The sequence below is a fragment of the Entelurus aequoreus genome, linkage group LG21 (genome assembly GCF_033978785.1).
Source record: "Entelurus aequoreus isolate RoL-2023_Sb linkage group LG21, RoL_Eaeq_v1.1, whole genome shotgun sequence".
Taxonomy (NCBI): Eukaryota; Metazoa; Chordata; class Actinopteri; order Syngnathiformes; family Syngnathidae; genus Entelurus; species Entelurus aequoreus.
In genome coordinates, this window is record NC_084751.1 from 50217060 (window position 1) to 50239069 (window position 22010).

The 22010-nt window shown below is 41.0% G+C and overlaps 1 protein-coding gene and 1 long non-coding RNA gene across 4 annotated transcripts in view; one reads left to right on the top strand and one right to left on the bottom strand.

The window, feature by feature from the left end:
• LOC133638810 (glutamate receptor ionotropic, NMDA 3A-like) overlaps positions 1–12921 on the bottom strand; it is an 81653-nt gene extending 68732 nt beyond the window's left edge. For all 3 annotated transcript variants that reach the window (XM_062031785.1, XM_062031786.1, XM_062031787.1), the window contains exon 1: positions 11852–12921. In XM_062031785.1, the coding sequence (XP_061887769.1) occupies positions 11852–12589 (738 nt within the window). In that variant the 5' untranslated portion in view covers positions 12590–12921. The remainder of the gene's footprint in view (positions 1–11851) is intronic.
• LOC133638812 (uncharacterized) lies at positions 9763–21368 on the top strand. Its single transcript, XR_009823688.1, has 3 exons — positions 9763–9816; positions 12722–12825; positions 20063–21368. It is a non-coding gene; the product is annotated as an uncharacterized LOC133638812 (long non-coding RNA).
• The last annotated feature ends 642 nt before the right edge of the window (positions 21369–22010 follow it).

Genomic DNA, 22010 nt, shown 5'->3' on the forward strand with positions numbered 1-22010 from the left:
GTATAAAAATGAGCTGACATTTTTTAATGAAAAATAGCTGTTCTAAATGTGTCCACTGGGTGTCGCAATTGCAATCCTTTGTATCCCCTGTGACTTCAGAGGGGGCGGAGCTTAGTGCCGTGTTAAGGCAGAGGCAACACAACTAGTTATTTTGTGAAAGGAAATTGCTAAAAATATGCTAAAAATAAATCAAAATGTGTAAATATGAAACGTTATTAAGAATGGGGCTGTTACTACATTAAATATATGCTTACAGGGTGTACTTTATATACAATGTTGATGGAGGGTTTTTTAGAGCACTTTATAGGCGGAGTAGAGCGAATCTCATTTTGAGCTGACCCTCGTTAGCTTCTATTAAGAAGTTATAATGCATAAAAAAAGAAAGATGGGTTATTTTCTCACAAAAAGATTGTGAATGATAGACATACTCCCCAAAAATTGCAGTTCCCCTTTAAGTATTTATACGCAACACCAACAAATTGGAACAAGGAGAAGTGATGGACAAAATGTAAAAATTAAATAAATCTATCTGTGGCAGCATAGGAGAAAGTTATCTACAAGTTTCACTTTTGTATCTCATTGCCCATAGAATAAAGTTAGAAACAGAGATGTTACTCGTTTTTAAAAATAGAGGAAGCTGCATTTATAATATTAATCATATAATCAATGTAATATTAAGATTTGTATTATGTCCTATGTGTATCAGTTAATCCCTACTTTACACTTTGAAGTAAGGGAAAACTTGACATATTTATAATCATATTTAAATGAATAGAGAGACAGGTTAAATGTAGGGCTGCAACTAACGGTTAATTTGATAATCAATTCATCTGTCGATTATTACTTCGATTAATCGATTAATAATCGGATAAAAGAGACAAACTACATTTCTATCCTTTCCAGTATTTTATTGAAAAAAAACAACATACTGGCACCATACTTATTTTGATTATTGTTTATCAGCTGTTTGTACATGTTGCAGTTTATAAATAAAGGTTTATAAAAATAAAAAATAAATTACCTCTGCGCATGCGCATAGCATAGATCCAACGAATCGATGACTAAATTAATTGCCAACTATTTTTATACTCGATTTTAATCGATTTAATCGATTAGTTGTTGCAGCCCTAGTTAAATGCTTAATTAAATTTATTTTCTGGCTACTTTAGATTGGTTTTGTTGTTATTTCAAATTATTTAGGAGGGTTATCTTGATATGTTCAGGATATGTAAATCCCATCTGTAAAAAGTCAAAAACCCAATTAAAATCTGTTTCAAAAAATGTTTTCAACCAAATCCATGCAATACTTAGTTGTTCAATACATGTAAACATAAGTGTTTATGTATGGGGCGGCAACGTTAAAATAAAATTGTTGTCCTTGTGGCTGTCAAGACACCAATCACCCACTAAACCAGAGAAGACATAACAGCAACAGATGAATAAACTGTTTGGCATACCATTGCCAGATTTGGCACATTTGAACCACAAATGCTTACGATTACTTTAAGGAATCTACTATGGAAATATGCTGACTTTACGGGCTTTGTATTGGAAAGAAACATTAGCAAAGGTGAGGAGTCAACCAAACACAGATGTTCCAATGCTTTGATTATAACCATTTCAAATGTGAAATATTATGTAAAAATATCAAAAACAGTCTCATGATATGGAGTACGTTAGGGTAAATCCAGGTCTTCCAATGTGTGCTTTATATACTGTAGGGTTCACTGACTTTACACAATCTGCAGAGCGGCAAATAAATCTATCAGAGCCACCTCAGGCTGTAATCACTTTAGTCACTCCATAGGCATGTAATGGATCTTCATCTGCTGTCTGCAGGTATGGAGATGGATTACTGCACCAATAAAAGCATCAACAACCGCAATTAAACCCAGCAGTTCCTTTAATGGAATAAGAGAAATGGTATTAGTTCATATCAGGAACCACATAGAGCACATCAGAAAATATGTTGTCAATCCCCCCTTCATGCATTAATCTGCTGACATCATGAAAGTAACCGAACCAAAGGATAGCTCTTCAGTGCAGCAACCCGCTCTCTTACATACAAATCTTCAGTTGAAAGATTCACCTAGAAATCACTGAGTTTTCTCCCATCACTTCCCTTAAAGCACATCGATCTGCTGTGGAGATGTGAGAGGAACACTGCATCCCTCACCTTGCTGTCATTACCTCTTGCCAGCAAATCAACCTAATTATTTGGATTGATCGTCTCTCTATTAGATGATTAGTTGCTCAAAGTGTCACAACTGACTAAAACCTGCTTTTTAATTTAACATCATTCTAGAGCCTATGATGTTTTTATATCCAAAAAAGGGTCTACTTTTAAAACCACTTGCACAACTTTCACCTCTGACATCTGCATCTCCCCTAACAACAACAACAACATAAATATCTGTGGGTACATTGTTTGGCTTACTGTCAACCTTTGCATTTTGTTATGCCGCTCTAACACCATTACTCAAAGTTATGAATCAGCTGGTTCTCTGGCATTTCATGATAGATTGACAACTCAAAAGAATTGATGACTGACTGGCTTTCAGTCTGACCCAGATGTTGTGTGCCAGCTACTTTCCCCTGGATTGATTCTCTCCCTCTGAAGCAGCTTTGAACACACAACTCAATCCTCCAAACACCAACGCTGACCAGGTTGGTTCTTTCTTACTTCTCAGGTTAAGAGGCGGTTTATGAAGTTGATGTAAAAACATTGCATTCATCCATAAACTGTCAATCTGACCATTTACCCAACTATCTCCCTCACGAGTCATTACCCACTTACAGATGGGCAATAGGGCCTGACATCGATATTACGACATATATTGAAGGCCCTTGCAATAATTACATATGTTTTCCAATATATTTTTTGGATATAAATGATAATGGAACCATTTTAAAATGGGTTACAAAGACTCCTAGTTTGGCTGGTGACATATACAATAGCAATTTGCGTAATTTCTGGTTGTATTATTTTGTCAAAACTATTACTAATCTACTCGCTAATTTACTGTTAGTAGTTGGTTACTCTCTGCAGTTACATGGTTACACTTCTGTTAAAATGTACTTATTCTTCTGTTAGTTGGTGACTTGGTATTAGTTTTGGCCGATATTACAAATGTGGGTATTGATCCAATACCAAGTAGTTCCAGGGGCAGTAAAGGTCATATCAATACTGACACTGATACTTATTATTTCCAGTATCAATGAATGATCAATTATTGATCACAATTATAATCAGATAAAAACACATGAGGGTGGTGTCACAACATCAATTAAATATTAAAATTATTTCCTACTATCGTCGGCCAAATTCATATCATTTATATTGTTCATCCGTCCACTTGTCCCTCTGGGGATTGCAGGGGGCTGGAGCCTATCCCAGATGCCTTCGAACAGAAGGCGGGTATTGTCTAAATCAAGCCAAAATCCATCCCCTGACAAACCGCCATTCGCCTTGTTGCTGCAAGTCATCCATTTATCTCGCCCATCTCTATGTATCCACCTACTCTGCATCTACAGTATGCATCCATCACCGACTGTCCACCATCCATTCACCCACCACCTGTCTATTCATACATGACATCCATCCAGGTGATACTTTCTTGTCTAAGATGTGGAACAGAAACAAACACTTTGCTGGCTAAAAGTGTCCCTAAAGCCTTCAGTCCCTGAACAGCACAGGTGCCATCCAAAAAGGATGCTGGTGTTGTTCCTTGCTTGTGCTGACACCTTTAACATGAACTTTGGGTGTGATTCAAATGACAAAATGTATCCTGTTCCCTCTAAAACAACAGTGAAGGATTTTTCAAAGTCAGTCTTTTCCCAAGTCTCCCACAAGGCAGAGATAACCTTATCGGATGTGCAACACTTTTATTAGTCACTTGGTTCAGAGATACACTTCCCCATATTTCACTCTGGAGATTTGACTATTCGGAGGTATTTTAATGGCACAGCATCATTTTGAAAAAAGGTATTAGTCAAATATTTTAAGTTTAATGTTTTTTTCAACTTAATAACTCTAATTTCTACTGTGCCAAAGTATTTAACATAAGTCTATTGTCAGCCATGTTTACTTTGATGCTGTCATAGTACTGTGGAACCTCCATTTAGCAACCTTTCATAATATGAACTTTTCAATTGACGAATGACAGACTGAGTAAAAATATGCCTTGTTGTACAAACCTGTGTATGTTTATGTTTGTGTACGTTTTTATCTACTTGAATGCTGTCATAGTACAGCGGAACCTCGATTTGCCAACCCCTTAAAACAAACTTTTCCATTTACAACTAACTGACCAAATATGCTTGGGGTACGAACCTTGTCTCAGTGTACGAATGTTTCATCCACATCATTGTGCGCCTGTAGCACAGTCATTTTGTGCCCGGCAGCACATTCATTGTGGGCGGGCTGGTTGATCTTCGGTGCTAATTCAGTCAGCAGAGCAATGCTACTGTGCTAACTTGTGTGCTTTGTAAGTGTTGTTCAGTCCTTTTACAGCATTCTTAGAGTTTTACTAGCTTAATATGAGTTCAAAGAAAGCAATGGACAAGTGATGTGTGGTTTGAAACATTCAGGAAGTATCCACGCCATTGTTGACAATGCCTCGATCCTCCCTAACCCTCTGTTCTGCTTCTGCTACACACCAAGAAGATTAACTAACAAGGTAAAATGGATTTAATGCTGTATTCCAAAACATTTTAGTGTCCTGGCTGTTAAAGTTAAAGGCCTACTGAAAGCCACTACTATCGACCACGCAGTCTGATAGTTTATATATCAATGATGGAATCTTAACATTGCAACACATGCCAATACGGCTGGGTTAGATTACTAAAGTGCAATTTTAAATTTCCCGCGAAATATCCTGCTGAAAACGTCTCGGTATGATGACATCTGCGCGTGACGTCACGGATTGTAGCGGACATTTTGGGACACCATTTTGGTCAGCTATTAAGTCGTCTGTTTTCATCGCAAAATTCCACAGTATTCTGGACATCTGTGTTGGTGAATCTTTTGCAATTTGTTTAATGGACAATGGAGATAGCAAAGAAGAAAGCTGTAGGTGGGAAGCGGTGTATTAGCGGCCGGCTGCAGCAACACAAACACGTAGCCGGTGTTTCATTGTTTAACTAACCCGAAAGATGACAGTCAAGCTTTACCATTGGCTTGTGGAGAACTGGGACAACAGAGACTCTTACCAGGAGGACTTTGAGTTGGATACGCGGTACCGTGAGTACACAGCTGCGGCTTCCAAACATTTGATCGCTTGCCCGTACGTACGTGCCGCTATGTGCATGTCACGTACGTAACTTTGGGGACTTTGGGGAAATATATGTGCTGTATGAACTTTGCGGAGGTGAACGATACTTTGGGCTTTGGGATTGAGTGTGTTGTGCGGGTGTTTGATTTGTATTGGCGGGTTATATGGACGGGAGGGGGGAGGTGTTTGTTATGTGGGATTAATTTGTGGCATATTAAATATAAGCCTGGTTGTGTTGTGGCTAATAGAGTATATATATGTCTTGTGTTTATTTACTGTTTTAGTCATTCCCAGCTGAATATCAGGTCCCACCCGCCTCTCACAGCATCTTCCCTATCTGAATCGCTTCCACTGCCCTCTAGTCCTTCACTTTCCCTTTCCTCATCCACAAATCTTTCATCCTCGCTCAAATTAATGGGGAAATCGTCACTTTCTCGGTCCGAATCTCTCTCGCTGCTGGTGGCCATGATTGTAAACAATGTGCAGATGTGAGTAGCTCCACAACCTGTGACGTCACGCTACTTTCAGTACAGGCAAGGCTTTTTTATCAGCGACCAAAAGTTGCGAACTTTATCGCCGATGTTCTCTACTAAATCCTTTCAGCAAAAATAGGGCAATATCGCGAAATGATCAAGTATGACACATAGAATGGATCTGCTATCTCCGTTTAAATAAGAAATTCATTTATTCATTCATCTCATTTCAGTAGGCCTTTAAGGAGTTTTGTGATTTCATACTGTGAGGGCTTAGATCATGTGTGTGTGTGTGTGTGTGTGTGTGTGTGTGTGTGTGTGTGTGTGTGTGTGTGTGTGTGCGCGCGCGCGTGTGTGTGTGTGTGTGTGTGTGTTTGTGTGTGTGTGTGTCGGTTGGGCGGCTACAAATGAAGACAGTTCAACTACTTGTTGTTGTTTTGACTTTGTCATTAAATAGAAAAGTTGAACTCGTTATGTTTGTTTGATACACATTACTGTGTAGTGCTTTATATTGTGTTCAAAGTGTACAAACATTTACTACAATATGGACTTTTGTTGAGGCTGGAACCTATTATTCATGTTTACATTGTTTCTTACCGAGACATTTGCTTAAATGTACAAATGTGTCTATTTATGAACCCTGTCCAAGAACCTATGAAGTTCTTAAACGGAGGTTCTGCTGTATCTCAGGGGAGTCACATGCTCTGTCCTTCAACAGTTTGCATAACACTGGCTTCTTAGAAGTCAGTCAGACAACTTATACTGTGGTACTCAAACTTTTTTCACCAAGTACCACCTCAGAAAACACTTGGCTTTCCAAGTACCACCATAATGACCAACTTTAAAATACAGTAACACACTAGGCCTTAGTATTAATTAAAAACAAGGCGGATGTTTTATTTAATAAGTATATTAAATATTTTTGCCCACTGTAACATTACACACAGTTTGAACAGTAACACTGACTATTTATGTGATTCTATGGTGTGCCACTAGATGGAGCCCGCATACCACTCCCAGTAATTGTACCACATAAGTAACCTGTAAATTATTTTCTGTCCCAGCATGACTTTGTACCCGTGCACAAAGAAAGGTGCTTAAAGGCCTACTGAAAGCCACTACTAGCGACCACGCAGTCTGATAGTTTATATATCAATGATGACATCTTAACATTGCAACACATGCCAATACGGCCGGGTTAACTTATAAAGTGACATTTTAAATTTCCCGCCACACTTCCGGTTGAAAAAGCCTTCGGAGGATGAAGTATGCGCGTGACGTAGCCAGTAGAACACAGGTATGGCTTCTCCATTGAAGCCAATACGAAATAGCTGTTTTCATCATTATTCCACAGTATTCTGGACATCTGTGTTGGTGAATCTGTTGCAATCTGTTCATTGCATTATGGAGAAAGAAGCTGAGCAAGCAAAGAAGAAAGTCGGTGCGAAGCGGAGTATTTTGCGACGGAAGTCAGCAACACAACACAGTCGGTGTTTCATTGTTTACATTCCCGAAAGATGCAGTCAAGATCGAAGAACTCGGACAACAGAGACTCTTACCAGGAGGACTTTGACTTCGTCAACAGACGCAGACGCGATACCGTGAGTACACTTCCAAACATTTGATCGCTTGCTATAACTAGCTCGAGCTAGTAGCTAGGAGCTAGGAGCTAGCGATTAATTTGTGGCATATTAAATATAAGCCTGGTTGTGTTGTGGCTAATAGAGTATATATATGTCTTGTGTTTATTTACTGTTGTAGTCATTCCCAGCTGAATATCAGGTCCCACCCGCGCGCTTCCAAACATTTGATTGCTTGCCCGTACGTGCGTGTCATGTACGTAACTTTGGTTAAATATATAAGCTTTATGAACCTTGGGTTAGGTGAACGGTTCTTTGGGCTGAGTGAGTGTGTGTGTTGTGCAGGTGTTTGAATTGTATTGGCTGGTTATATAGATGGGATCCCGTCCATATTACCCGCTCGAGCTATAACTAGCTTGAGCTAGTAGCTAGTAGCTAGCATAACAAACACCTAGGTGTTTTTATGTGGGATTAATTTGTGGCATATTAAATATAAGCCTGGTTGTGTTGTGGCTAATAGAGTATATATATGTCTTGTGTTTATTTACTGTTTTAGTCATTTCCAGCTGAATATCAGGTCACCTGCGGCTCTCACAGCATCTTCCCTATCTGAATCGCTTCCACTCCCCACTAGTCCTTCACTTGCACTTTCCTCATCCACAAATCTTTCTTCATCCTCGCTCAAATTAATGGGGAAATCGTCGCTTTCTCGGTCCGAATCTCTCTCACTTCATGCGGCCATCATTGTAAACAATAGGGAACTTTGCGTATATGTTCAATTGACTACGTCACGCTACTTCCGGTAGGGGCAAGCCTTTTTTTTATCAGATACCAAAAGTTGCGATCTTTATCGTCGTTGTTCTATACTAAATCCTTTCAGCAAAAATATGGCAATATCGCAAAATGATCAAGAATGACACATAGAATAGATCTGCTATCCCCGTTTAAATAAAAACATTTCATTTCAGTAGGCCTTTAAAGACAAACTTGGATGGGTTTGGTGCAAGAGAGAGACTCTGAAACTGAGAACCAGAGCTCTGACCTCAACCCCACCAAACAGTACGAACTTCACAGATAGAGCTCATGAGCCAACATCAGAGACGTACTCATGATCTTCTGGATGATTGGACTAAAGTTTCCTCAGACACATCACTTTGTAGAAAGTCTGAGCCAACAATATTTTCCTCTATTTCACTCTAAGTGCAATGGCATGGTGTGTGATTATAATATGCAAACTTCTTCATAACAATAATAATATATTACATGCATTATATACAAGCCAAAGTCAAGGATTTAGACAAAAACCAAATGCTAAAATCTTTTTGTAACAATTCAATTGTTTTCAATTGTTGTCTTTTGTCAGCACTGCTTTTTTATATATGCATAAATAAACCACATTAATTCATAATCCACTTGCATTTAAACATTGTAAGTGCATTTGTTTTACTACACAGCTTTTAAAGTAGAGAGGTGTGCACTCTTGTTGTGCCTTTACTTGCACATTCCCAATGGACCTGGACCATGGAACCATCTACTATGATAACTTGCATTACCTTCCTCATGTCCAAATGATAAATCAACTAATTATTCCAAGCCTAAACACATGTCTGAGAGCAAAGTCTGATCAATAATGTGTAGATGATCGCACATCCTGAGGCTACATTGCAGGCGTCTCCAGTGTTAGTGTGAGTTCATCTTGGCAGCCTTAAAGCATCACAGCAGTGAGGCGCCATTAGACCTACTGCTTGGTAATCACTTTCAATCATTTATGGAAACAATCTCTCCTTTCCTTGGAGATCAGGGGTGTTGACCACCGAGGGCCACATGCAGAACATGTTTCAGATGTTTAGGCCACTTTCAAACTCCACCCCAATGTAAAACAATCTCTCCTGAATTTCACTGGCTTTTTTTTTTGTGATCGTTGCGACATAAAATGCCTGAATTCGAGACAACCTTTTCAGAAAGTTAAGCAAAACGTTATTATTTAAAGGCATATTTTTTCCAGTAACATTGAATCAACTTGTGATTTTATGACTTTACTTTTAGATTTATTCTCATCAACCAACCTCTTTTGCCTCTCTTGTTGACACTAGCATGTCCAATGTCATGTACCACAGACTTTTTAGTAGATTATTTACTAACATTATTATCATTGACAATGTAATACCAAATAATACAACATGCATGCAAAGATTTCATAAAACGTTTCCCATTTGGCAACTTTTGTGACGATCTGTCACTTCATTTCTGTTTGTTTCCTTGTTTTTGTATTTACTTCTCATCATTTTATTCCGTTTCCTGTTTGTCTCTGAGCACTGTTTGATCACTCACCTGCTGTTGATTGGCAGGCGGTCCACACCTGCTGCCAATCAGCGTCTCCTATTCATGCCTTGTATCCAGCACTGCTCAGTGCTCGAAGATCATGTGAGGAACTCGCATGGCTGCAGTTTTTGGGACCCCAAGTTGCAGGAACCAGCAGACGATGAACAGGTAAGATGATCTTTATTATCATCAGCAGAAAAGGAAGCAGTCTTGCACGTAAACGCTCCACAACATAAAGTGATCTCCGAGCACTGAGCAGTGCTGGATACAAGGCCTGAATAGGAGACGCTGATTGGCAGCAGGTGTGGACCGCCTGCCAATCAACGGCAGGTGAGTGATCAAACAGTGCTCAGAGACAAACAGGAAATGAAACAAAATAAGAGCACTAATGAGAAATAAATACAAAAACAAGGAAACAAACAGAAATGAAGTGACAGATCGTCATAACTTTATCCTGTAGCCACGCCCCCTCGGTTAATATACTTCCTGTGTTTACAATCTGTCACCTCAAAAATATACCCGCCACACCGTCCCCAAGAGGCAAGAGGAACAGAGAGCACCTGCGGCTCAGTGTTCAACAACTTTAGTTTAGATCATATTTGTATTGATATTTCATTAAAAAAACATGTGAAAATGATATTTTGACGCAGTTTAAATGTGTATTTCCGGGGACATTTCACGTGCCTGTAACATACAAGTGTGTTTGTGTTTGTGGATGAAGAGACCACATTGGGTTTAGGATGGAATGGGGGGGGTCCCTAGAATTTGGTGCTACCTGCCTGCAAACAATACTTAGAACATTGGTTAGATCAATAAATGCATGGTTGTCATTAGGGACAAGCGGTAGAAAATGGATGGATGGATGGACATCATATCATCCACTACACTAAAGTAGACAAGGAGAAAACCAGCAGCAGATGTCTCGGGGGTCTTTTAGGAGTCTGGTGACTGGGGCCTAGAATGTGGCCCCTGTTTATATACAGCAGGGGTGTCCAACTCGTTATCATTGAGGGCCACATTTGAGTTATGGCTGCCATCAGAGGGTCGCTTGTAACTGAACAATATATGAATTTGCCTATGTATTTGATTGTATATTCCATGTATTTAACATACACTATAAAAACAGTTGTAGATCATAAAGAAAATAACTAGCAACTCAGTTGCCATAATTTTACTGTAAAATATAGTTGTTTTTTTTACAACATATTACAACAAATGGAAAACAGTATCACTGTTTTTATTGGAAAAAACTAGCAGCTTATGTCTCCAGACATTTAATGTAAAATGTATGGTGGTATTTACAAAATATCACTGCAAATGGAAAAACTGTACCACGGTACAACTGAACTGACAGTTTTTTACTTTAGAAAAACGAGGCACCCCTTTTCCATTTACAATGATACCATAAAAAAACAACAACACATATTTTATGGTAAACCTGGCAACCCAGTCGACAGAATTTTACTGTAAAAAACAGTAGTAGGTTTTTCCGTTTACAATAATATGCTGTAAAAAAAAACGACAGTAAATTTGATGGTTAAAATTTGTACAATTTAATGAATAACTTGCTTTGGCATCTTAAGTCGATCACATATTGGATATTTTTATTTTGACCAAAAAATGTTTGCAAAGTATGATGATATAATATTTGTTACAATATTGGATACTCAGTTGAAAAAGGTATGTAATGTCATACAGTATGTATATTTGTATTATCTGTCAAAATGAAAACAATGGATGTATATATTGTTAAAACATATAAGGTATTTTATTGATGCATATTTCCAGGGGTTCACGGGCCATATAAAGTGATTTGGCGGTCCAGATCTGGCCCTCAGGCTGGACTTTGACACACCTACGTGTTATACAGTTGGTATTATTGTTGTTATACGGTAACTATAATTGTATCATTGTTGTTATACAGTATGTATCATTGTTGTTATACAGTATGTATCATTGTTGTTGTACAGTTGGTATTATTGTTGTTATACGGTATGTATTATTGTATCATTTGTTATACAGTATTTATCATTGTTGTTATACAGTATGTATCATTGTTGTTATACAGTTGGTATTATTGTTCTTATACAGTATGTATTATTGTATCATTTGTTTTACAGTATGTAATATTGTGATGGCCATGTGTCTTATGAGTATCAGCACATATTCAACCACACTTTTCATCAGAACATATTAGAATTACCTGACTATGGCGCCTAAAGTGGGTCGGAACCAGGCTGAGCACCGGCACCCGAAGTGCTTGCGAAACGAAGTCCAAGTTGACAAAGTGGTCGCGGTTCCTCGGGAAGGCGAGCATGGCGGAGACCCCCTGCACGACCACCGTGTGACACACACTCTCCAGGAAGGACAGCGGGTCTTCGTGCTCGGGGCTGCCCGGCGAGGTGAAGGAGAAGGCGGGCAGCTCGCCGAGCCCCGAGCCCACCGCCATGACGAGCTCCAGGGACAGGTTGAAGGGGAGAAGCCCGGCTCGGTTGAGAGTCTCCGCGGCCAGCAGGATGGAGTCTCTGGGCGCGAAGACGCGACGATCCTCCGCCGTGCTTCCTTCCCGCTGCCGGGGATTAAATCTCCCCCTGTTCGAACCCCGCTGGCCGGGAGCCGAACCTCTGATCCGCAGACTTCTTAACTCCGCAGCCGCACTTTGAGGAAGCTGCGCTCGCCCACCTGCGGTCCCCTCGTCGTCCCAGCCTCCGGTGTCATCCCACCCGCCGGACCCGCCGGAACCGCCGGACCCTCCGGACTCTCCGGTGTCGGGGAGCAGGCGAGGCTGCACGTGCAGAACCCCGACCCGGACCGTGTTGCCGATCCGCTTTAGAACCTGGCAGGGCTGCGGGTGCGAGTGAGACCCGGGCCACATGAAGACTATCACGCACATCAGTAACCGGAGTGAGGGCCCGGGGCCACGCACCTTCATCACCCCCATAGTCGCTCCTTTGGCCCCCGACGTGTGGCCCCCTGGTTCCGTGCCCAAATCCTGCTCCAAACTTGTGCGTTCGTCCACAGGCACCAGCAGGCAGGAAAAGAAGCCCTAAAGTGGCGCTTTTCATCTCCACAGATTTACATCATTCGTCTGATATTCCACGGGAGAAAAGATGTCCACGCAGGAATTCCAAGAAGAGTGAAGAAAAGCCGCCATCATCCTCCATGGAGCCTCAACAGGTACTTAAGTCTACATTTCTTCAAATATAAATATTGTTTTTATGGTGCATGTTAATATAAATATAGTTACTATGGTGCCTGTTGGATCCTGCGACTGAATCCTGACTCTGGTGATGCTCTTACAGCTCAGTGGGTTGGCTCTCATAGCAAGGAGATTTAACCCTCCACCTGCTCTACCCCTTACACATGACACATACACCACCTGCTCTACCCCTTACACATGACACATACACCACCTGCTCTACCCCTTACACATGACACACACACACACCTCTCTACCCCTTACACATGACACATACACCACCTGCTCTACCCCTTACACATGACACATACACCACCTGCTCTACCCCTTACACATGACACATACACCACCTGCTCTACCCCTTACACATGACACATACACCACCTGCTCTACCCCTTACACATGACACATACACCACCTGCTCTACCCCTTACACATGACACATACACCACCTGCTCTACCCCTTACACATGACACATACACCACCTGCTCTACCCCTTACACATGACACATACACCACCTGCTCTACCCCTTACACATGACACATACACCACCTGCTCTACCCCTTACACATGACACATACACCACCTGCTCTACCCCTTACACATGACACATACACCACCTGCTCTACCCCTTACACATGACACATACACCACCTGCTCTACCCCTTACACATGACACATACACCACCTGCTCTACCCCTTACACATGACACACACACACCTCTCTACCCCTTACACATGACACATACACCACCTGCTCTACCCCTTACACATGACACATACACCACCTGCTCTACCCCTTACACATGACACACACACCACTCTCTACCCCTTACATATGACACATACACACCTCTCTACCCGTTACACATGACACATACACCACCTGCTCTACCCCTTACACATGACACATACACCACCTGCTCTACCCCTTACACATGACACATACACCACCTGCTCTACCCCTTACACATGACACATACACCACCTGCTCTACCCCTTACACATGACACATACACCACCTGCTCTACCCCTTACACATGACACATACACCACCTGCTCTACCCCTTACACATGACACATACACCACTCTACCCCTTACACATGACACATACACCACCTGCTCTACCCCTTACACATGACACATACACCACCTGCTCTACCCCTTACACATGGCACATACACCACCTGCTCTACCCCTTACACATGACACATACACCACCTGCTCTACCCCTTACACATGACACATACACCACCTGCTCTACCCCTTACACATGACACATACACCACCTGCTCTACCCCTTACACATGACACATACACCACTCTCTACCCCTTACACATGAAACACACACACCTCTCTACCCCTTACACATGACACACACACACATCTCTACCCCTTACACATGACACACACACACCACTCTACCCCTTACACATGACACATACACACCTCTCTACCCCTTACACATGACACATACACCACCTGCTCTACCCCTTACACATGACACATACACCACCTGCTCTACCCCTTACACATGACACATACACCACCTGCTCTACCCCTTACACATGACACATACACCACCTCCTCTACCCCTTACACATGACACATACACCACTCTCTACCCCTTACACATGACACATACACCACCTGCTCTAGCCCTTACACATGACACATACACCACCTGCTCTACCCCTTACACATGACACATACACCACCTGCTCTACCCCTTACACATGACACATACACCACCTGCTCTACCCCTTACACATGACACATACACCACTCTCTACCCCTTACACATGAAACACACACACCTCTCTACCCCTTACACATGACACACACACACCTCTCTACCCCTTACACATGACACACACACACCACTCTACCCCTTACACATGACACACACACACCTCTCTACCCCTTACACATGACACACACACACCTCTCTACCCCTTACACATGACACACACACACCTCTCTACCCCTTACACATGACACATACACACCTCTCTACCCCTTACACATGACACACACACACCTCTCTACCCCTTACACATGACACATACACCACCTGCTCTACCCCTTACACATGACACACACACACCTCTATACCCCTTACACATGACACACACACACCTCTCTACCCCTTACACATGACACATACACCACCTGCTCTACCCCTTACACATGACACACACACACCTCTATACCCCTTACACATGACACACACACACCTCTCTACCCCTTACACATGACACATACACCACCTGCTCTACCCCTTACACATGACACACACACACCTCTCTACCCCTTACACATGACACATACACCACCTGCTCTACCCCCTACACATGACACACACACACCTCTATACCCCTTACACATGACACATACACCACTCTCTACCCCTTACACATGACACACACACACCTCTCTACCCCTTACACATGACACACACACACCTCTCTACCCCTTACACATGACACACACACACCTCTCTACCCCTTACACATGACACACACACACCTCTCTACCCCTTACACATGACACACACACACCTCTCTACCCCTTACACATGACACATACACCACTCTACCCCTTACACATGACACACATACACCTCTCTACCCCTTACACATGACACACACACACCTCTCTACCCCTTACACATGACACATACACACCTCTCTACCCCTTACACATGACACACACACACCTCTCTACCCCTTACACATGACACACACACACCTCTCTACCCCTTACACGTCCAATTACAATAGGTTCAGCACATCCACCACCTTTACCTGCATTATTTGCTTGTTTAGCAAAGATCGTCTCTTTATGATATACCAGGGGTCGGCAACCCAAAATGTTGAAAGAGCCATATTGGACCAAAAATACAAAAACAAATCTGTCTGGAGCCGCACAAATTTAAAAGCCATATTACATACAGATAGTGTGTCATGAGATATAAATTGAATTAAGATGACTTAAAGGAAACTAAATTACCTCAAATATAGCTACAAATGAGGCATAATGATGCAATATGTACATATAGCTAGCCTAAATAGCATGTTAGCATCGATTAGCTTGCAGTCATGCAGTGACCAAATATGTTTAAATAGCACTCCACACAAGTCAATAACATCAACAAAACTCACTTTTGTGCATTCATGCACAACGTTAAAAGTTTGGTGGTCAAAATGAGACAGAAAAAGAAGTGGCATAAAACACGTCCTAGGAAGTCGGAGAAAGTTATACATGTAAACAAACTAAGGTGAGTTCATGGACCGCCAAAATTAGTAGGACAAAACGGCGCTCGCCAAATACTCGAATCAGTGAAGCATGTTTAATATAAACAGTGTGCTTTATAACAATTAGGGAGGTTTGTGTCATGTTTGTCCTCCTACAGAAACCATATTAAACAAAAAAAATATTTTTTTCCCCTCATCTTTTTCCATTTTTCATACATTTTTGAAAAAGCTCCAGAGAGCCACTAGGGCGGCGCTAAAGAGCCGCATGCGGCTCTAGAGCCGCGGGTTGCCGACCACTCTGAAAAACTCTTTCCAAACTCCCAACTGGAGCAACTTTCAAAGGCAAAAAGCAGCACATATATGCTGCATTTTGGCTCTGCTTTCACTTGACTTCCCGCAATGAACACGCTTATTTGCCCCCGAGCACGAGAGTTGCAGGTGACAACCACAGGTGGTGACGTCAGAACAAACCCTGAAGTTGATCCTCCGTGAAGTGAAAATAGAGAAAAGGTTTCCACGCTACAGAGTGTCACTCTCACCCTAAATATTCCTCCACATTATTATTTCCCAAACTGTGCAGTGCATTTTCCAAACTGTTGCATTAAAGGTATGTTTTAAGACATGATGACTTCTGACAAGATCTAGCAGTTATTATCTTTAGATGTGGACTTTGTCCGTCTTACTTTCTTAGAGCCATAAATGTGGTCCTTTTTTTAACATCCATTTGCTACTACCGTACAGAAACAGATGAAGCAGTCATATGCAAAGATAAATACTACATTGTACTACATATATACTACATACTATTATGCAAAGAGGTTGATGATACAGTACTATGTACATTTGTGGTCTTAGCAATGACTAGGTCTGTCTCCAAATATTCAAAGATTCGATTGGTAGGAATGTAATTTGACTACCAACCTCCCGGTCAACTGGTCAGACATGAACCCTGGTCGTTCCTCTGTGGAAGTTAAGTACCTGCTGAGGTGGGAGGATGGATCAATTGCTCTCATCCTCAGTAAAAGACTCTTGTGTGCAGACAAATAGTTTGATAGAGTGAGAAATATTTTTTACCTGCTTCCAATTATGTCTGTCACTAGAAAGCTCCTTTCTTGTCTTCCTGCTGTGACGTCACACCTTTTACAACAGCTAGCTTCAACATCTCTCTCTCAGAAAACTATTTGTGTACACACAAGAATATTCCATGAATAGTGTGGGTGATAGTTTCTACATGGGGGACCGGGCTTGTCGGGACGCACCTCCAGCCAGCTGAATCCCACCATTGGTGTGCGCCGCCTCGGCCTGTAGATCTAGCTCTCTACTGTAAAGGTAACAATCCTTATAGAGGTTCACATACAGAAACTTTGTTATTACTTCTTTAGTCAAATTTTATGTCGTGCCACATAGGCAAGGATTTCACTCAACAATCTAATCTCTAGTGTGTTTATTTGTATACCAGAGTGACTTAGCCTATTTTTGAGGTGAGCAAATGGCAAATGAGATCTGTTCTGTTCACTTTAATGAAAGACTGTATTCTTTATATGTATCTACAAACGTTTGTAAAAGAGTCACCACATAGCGGCACGATAGTGACTCGTCAGAATGAATACACTACAATCCTCACAATCTGGTTGTCCACCATCAGTGTGTGAATGTTTGTGTGAATGTGATGTATAAGGGGAGGTTTCAGGTCTAGTAAAGCGCTATATAAATATTTACCATATATTTAGTCAAGTTTGATGTCTTTTTGATGCTGTGTGCAAGAGCAGACTCTAACTGTGGTTCAGTTTTTGAAAACATAAACAAATGAGATTTTTGTTTTGTTGACTTTAATGAAAGACTGTAATCTTTTTATAGGTAGCTTGGAAATATTCACGTAAAAAAGGCAAGAGCACCTCCATGTGACGTTACTGACATCTAACGACCAGTCAGCATTCACTACTACATATCATATGTTTCTATCTTTAAGGGGAAAAAAAGTTCAATCTCTTTATTAACTATTAGTGACAACATTCCACATGCGCTGCAGTCAACAATCTCCTTTCCAGCACGCAGACGACCAATGCTGATCTAAAACAGCCAATGAGTGCTGACGTCACGCTTCACTTGGCGAACAGGCACCACCTTTTAAAGGCACACACACTCATGCACTCTTCTCTCATGAAACATCTCTCAACTGCATACACCAGATAGATGAAAGTTTAAAAAAGGAATGCATTAATTACTTTAATTTATCATGTCTATTAAAGAATTATTATGTTAGTAATTTGAATACTTTTTTTGGAAAGTAACAAGTAACTGTAATTAAGTAATTTTCCTAACGCTGCCTACAACACATCTGTTGTACAGCCTGATTTACTAAGAGCCAAATAACATGTGCTAAATAGTGTGTGCAAATTATAAAATGGCGTGTCCTATTGATATGATCTACTAAGATTGCGTGTACAACTGATGGCAAGTGCAAAATTGGTGCAAACAGCGCTATTTTAAATGAGTATTTTGCATGTACTGTCACCATAGAGACACTCATTTCCCTCCACATCAATGTTTTCATGCCCTCCAATCTGTGCTGTGTATGTTGTTGAACATGCAGCACACATCTATACTCTGCACCACCCTTTCTGCAATAAAGGCAACAAAACGTATTTTTAGCAAGCTGAAGGTGCGCTCTGGGATTCTTAGACTTAGACTTAGACAAACGTTAATGATCCACAAGGGAAATTGTTCAACTGGTGTTTTTGTCACTACACCGGCAATAACTGTGATTGTGTATTGGAATGATTCAGAGGCAAGAAAATGTGTGTTCCAAGATATTTTTTCTATATCTCCTATTCATGAAAAACAAAGTGATTCTGCAACTTTGTCGATTGTGGACACTAACTTGGACGAGTCTTTATCTCCATTGTCTCATTGATTACGACCGCGAACACGCCATTGTTGTGTAACTGTGCCGGTTGCACGCACATTCCAAACGTGCAAAATTTAGAATCAAAACAGCGGCCACAAAACAGTTTTAGGTTAGATTAATGACTTTGTGAGTGCTAAATGATTATATTTGCATCTCCTCCTGCCAAAGTGGACGTTCTGATAATCAGCATATGCTCTGCATGGAGACTGACACAAGGTTAATTGTGTTTGCTATTTTGCTCATTTAAAAGACACAATCCTCTGCTCATGCACAAGCTCAGTCCATCGCCTTTTGCATGCACTATTAAGTTTGCACGTCTTTTAATAATAATTCATTGTATTTATATAGCGCTTTTAAAAGGCAGTCAAAGACGCTTGCACAATAATTAAAATAAAAGATGATCCTAATCATGAAAATGTTCAGTATAATAATACAACAACCAGTGAAAAATCAACACAAAATGGGCAAAATGAAAAGGAACTTTGTGTTATGAGATGGTTTGTCCGCAGTTTTGAAAGGATGGGTTTTTAATGGTCTTGTGGGATTATGACATGAACTCAAGTTCACACTTTAGTAGATCAGGCCGTCAGTGTCTATAATGTTTGTTCTCAACCCAGAACAAAACAAACACAAATATTTAACAATTGTCAATATTATCTCCTTGCTGCCTCACTCTTTGTTCTCCTTGTTAATCCTTCAAAACTTGTTTTTCTCTGTCGTCCATTTTAATCCCATCGCCACCCATTTTAATCTTAGTCGGCACCCCTGGAAATCCCCCCTTTTTTAAATCCTAAATCTGTTTCTGACCTTTTTTCTGGCTACATATTCATTCTAGTCCATCATTTGTCCCTCTTGTCTGCCCTTTCCTTGCATCCTGTACCCGGATTAGTCCAATCCACAATCAATTAATCGATTGGAACATCAAAATGAGCGGCTTGTCCAAGTGATGAAGCCCCTCCTCATCCATCTCTTTCTTACTTTCTAGTGAAACTGTTGACCTTTACAGCTGCCACCCTCATTCTTACATGGCTCATTTGCCTCTGCAGTGTCAGGCTGGTGACCAGATGAATCTTGATAAACTTCAAGGTCAGAGGAACATCACAGCAGGGGTCAACAGACACGAACCAGGCTGGGTTTCTCTAAACGAAGGCAGACCACAGACTTGTTGGATGGTTCACTCATTCATTCATTCATTGACCACTTCTCTCATTCAGAGTGAACTTGAGCCTATCCCAGCTGTCTTTGGGTGAGAGGTGAGGTCCACCCTGCTCACTCTCTGAACTTTTATAAACATTCACACCTATGGACAGTTTAGAGCAATGTTTCTTAACCGTCTACCAGCGCTCCTGAGAGGGCCAGCAAAAATATTTGTTTCTCCGTTGTGGTCCATACGGGTACGCAGTGGTATTACATTTTTCCACCACGTGTGGCAGTAATGATAATATCAAGCAAACATAAGAAGTCTGGAGCTAAAGCCACTAAGACATTTTTTAAGTGCAAAAATTATGACTCAAGTAGTGAAACTGTATTTTCATTTGCATTTAAATTATAATTGTAGTAGTTCATTAACTTTAATATTATCAATTTGTTTAGAATGTATTGATTTTAGTGCGGCGTAATTGTATGTAAATGTATTTTTCATCAGTTTTTTACATCTCTTTTGCAGTATATTTGATTCATATTTATTTTTGTAATCAGTCTGGTTTAAGCCTTGATAATAATCTTTGTGATTAACACATGGCTTCATATCATTTGACAAGGTTTAAACTGCAAGTACGTTAGATATAATTATTGAGCATGATTAAAATGAAGAGTAAGATTACTAATTGAGTTTTAATATTGTGTACTGTGTAGTGGAGAAGTTGGACCCAGAGGTCAAACAGATTAACTTTGCATTTGGACTGTGGGAGGAAGCCAGAGTGGACAAAGTAAAGACCCGAGCCGAGGTTCTAACCTGACCACATGTCCACCGTCCTGCCTTTAGGTCAAGTTCCACAACAATTGAAGTGTGTTTCACGCCTGATGGATGAAGTGTGGTGTTCCACGTGTCTTTGCAGATGAAATATCATTTAAAAGTCTCCACGCATGGAAGCCTTGAAACGGTGGAGCTGAGAGAAAACACTGACTTTTAATTACTTAATCCCCTCACTGCTTTGCTTTGTTTGGCTAACTTTAAAACCACTCTTTGCCCTCAAAGCCTGCTTGCCTTGCAGGGGTCAGCGCCCCAGGTTGTGTCTGGGGGTCCCTGGGTCCCGCTGCCCATCCCTCCTGGATGCCCTGCTCGGTGGGCATGGTCCCCCCAACCCCCCTGTCACAGTTTGTGGTGGCGCCTTGGTGTGCCATGTGGTTGTTGTTGTCTGTCATCTCAGGAGAAATATCCCAACTTTGTCAAGCCAATCTGCACAGCACATTTGAGCTTCTACATGAATATTATTATTTGCCTGAGTGACTGTACAGGACATATTAAAAAAAAAATCATCAAGTTTAATTTTATATGTGAGTGTGTGCTGTGAGTTAATGAGCATGCAGACAGTGGAACATTTCCAATAACAAGCAATGATGTGTGCTTTGTTTGCTGCCCTTTAAAAGTCAGTGTAGTTCTGCTATAACTTCAAATTACTATCTAACTTTTAACATGTGCTGGCTTATTCAAAATACCACTTTGTATTACACCTTGTAAGGTCAATGCTCCCCCGCAAGCATGCGCAATATATAATCAATAAAGTTGTCTCAGTGAGTCACTTATTGCACCAGCTCATCTGGCAAATGACAGGGCAGGGAAAAGATGCTAATATCGAGAAAGAGCTGCCGACATATCATGCTGATGTTAACTTTATACTAAATCACACACTTTGTACTCTGATTAATTTCAAAAATGGTCTTTGGCATCATGCAGATATTTGTTTGGACCTCTGAAGGCGGGCTTTTCTGAGACATTAACTCTGAGTTTGCTTTTATTTCCAACATGAATACAACATGATACATGCATGCATA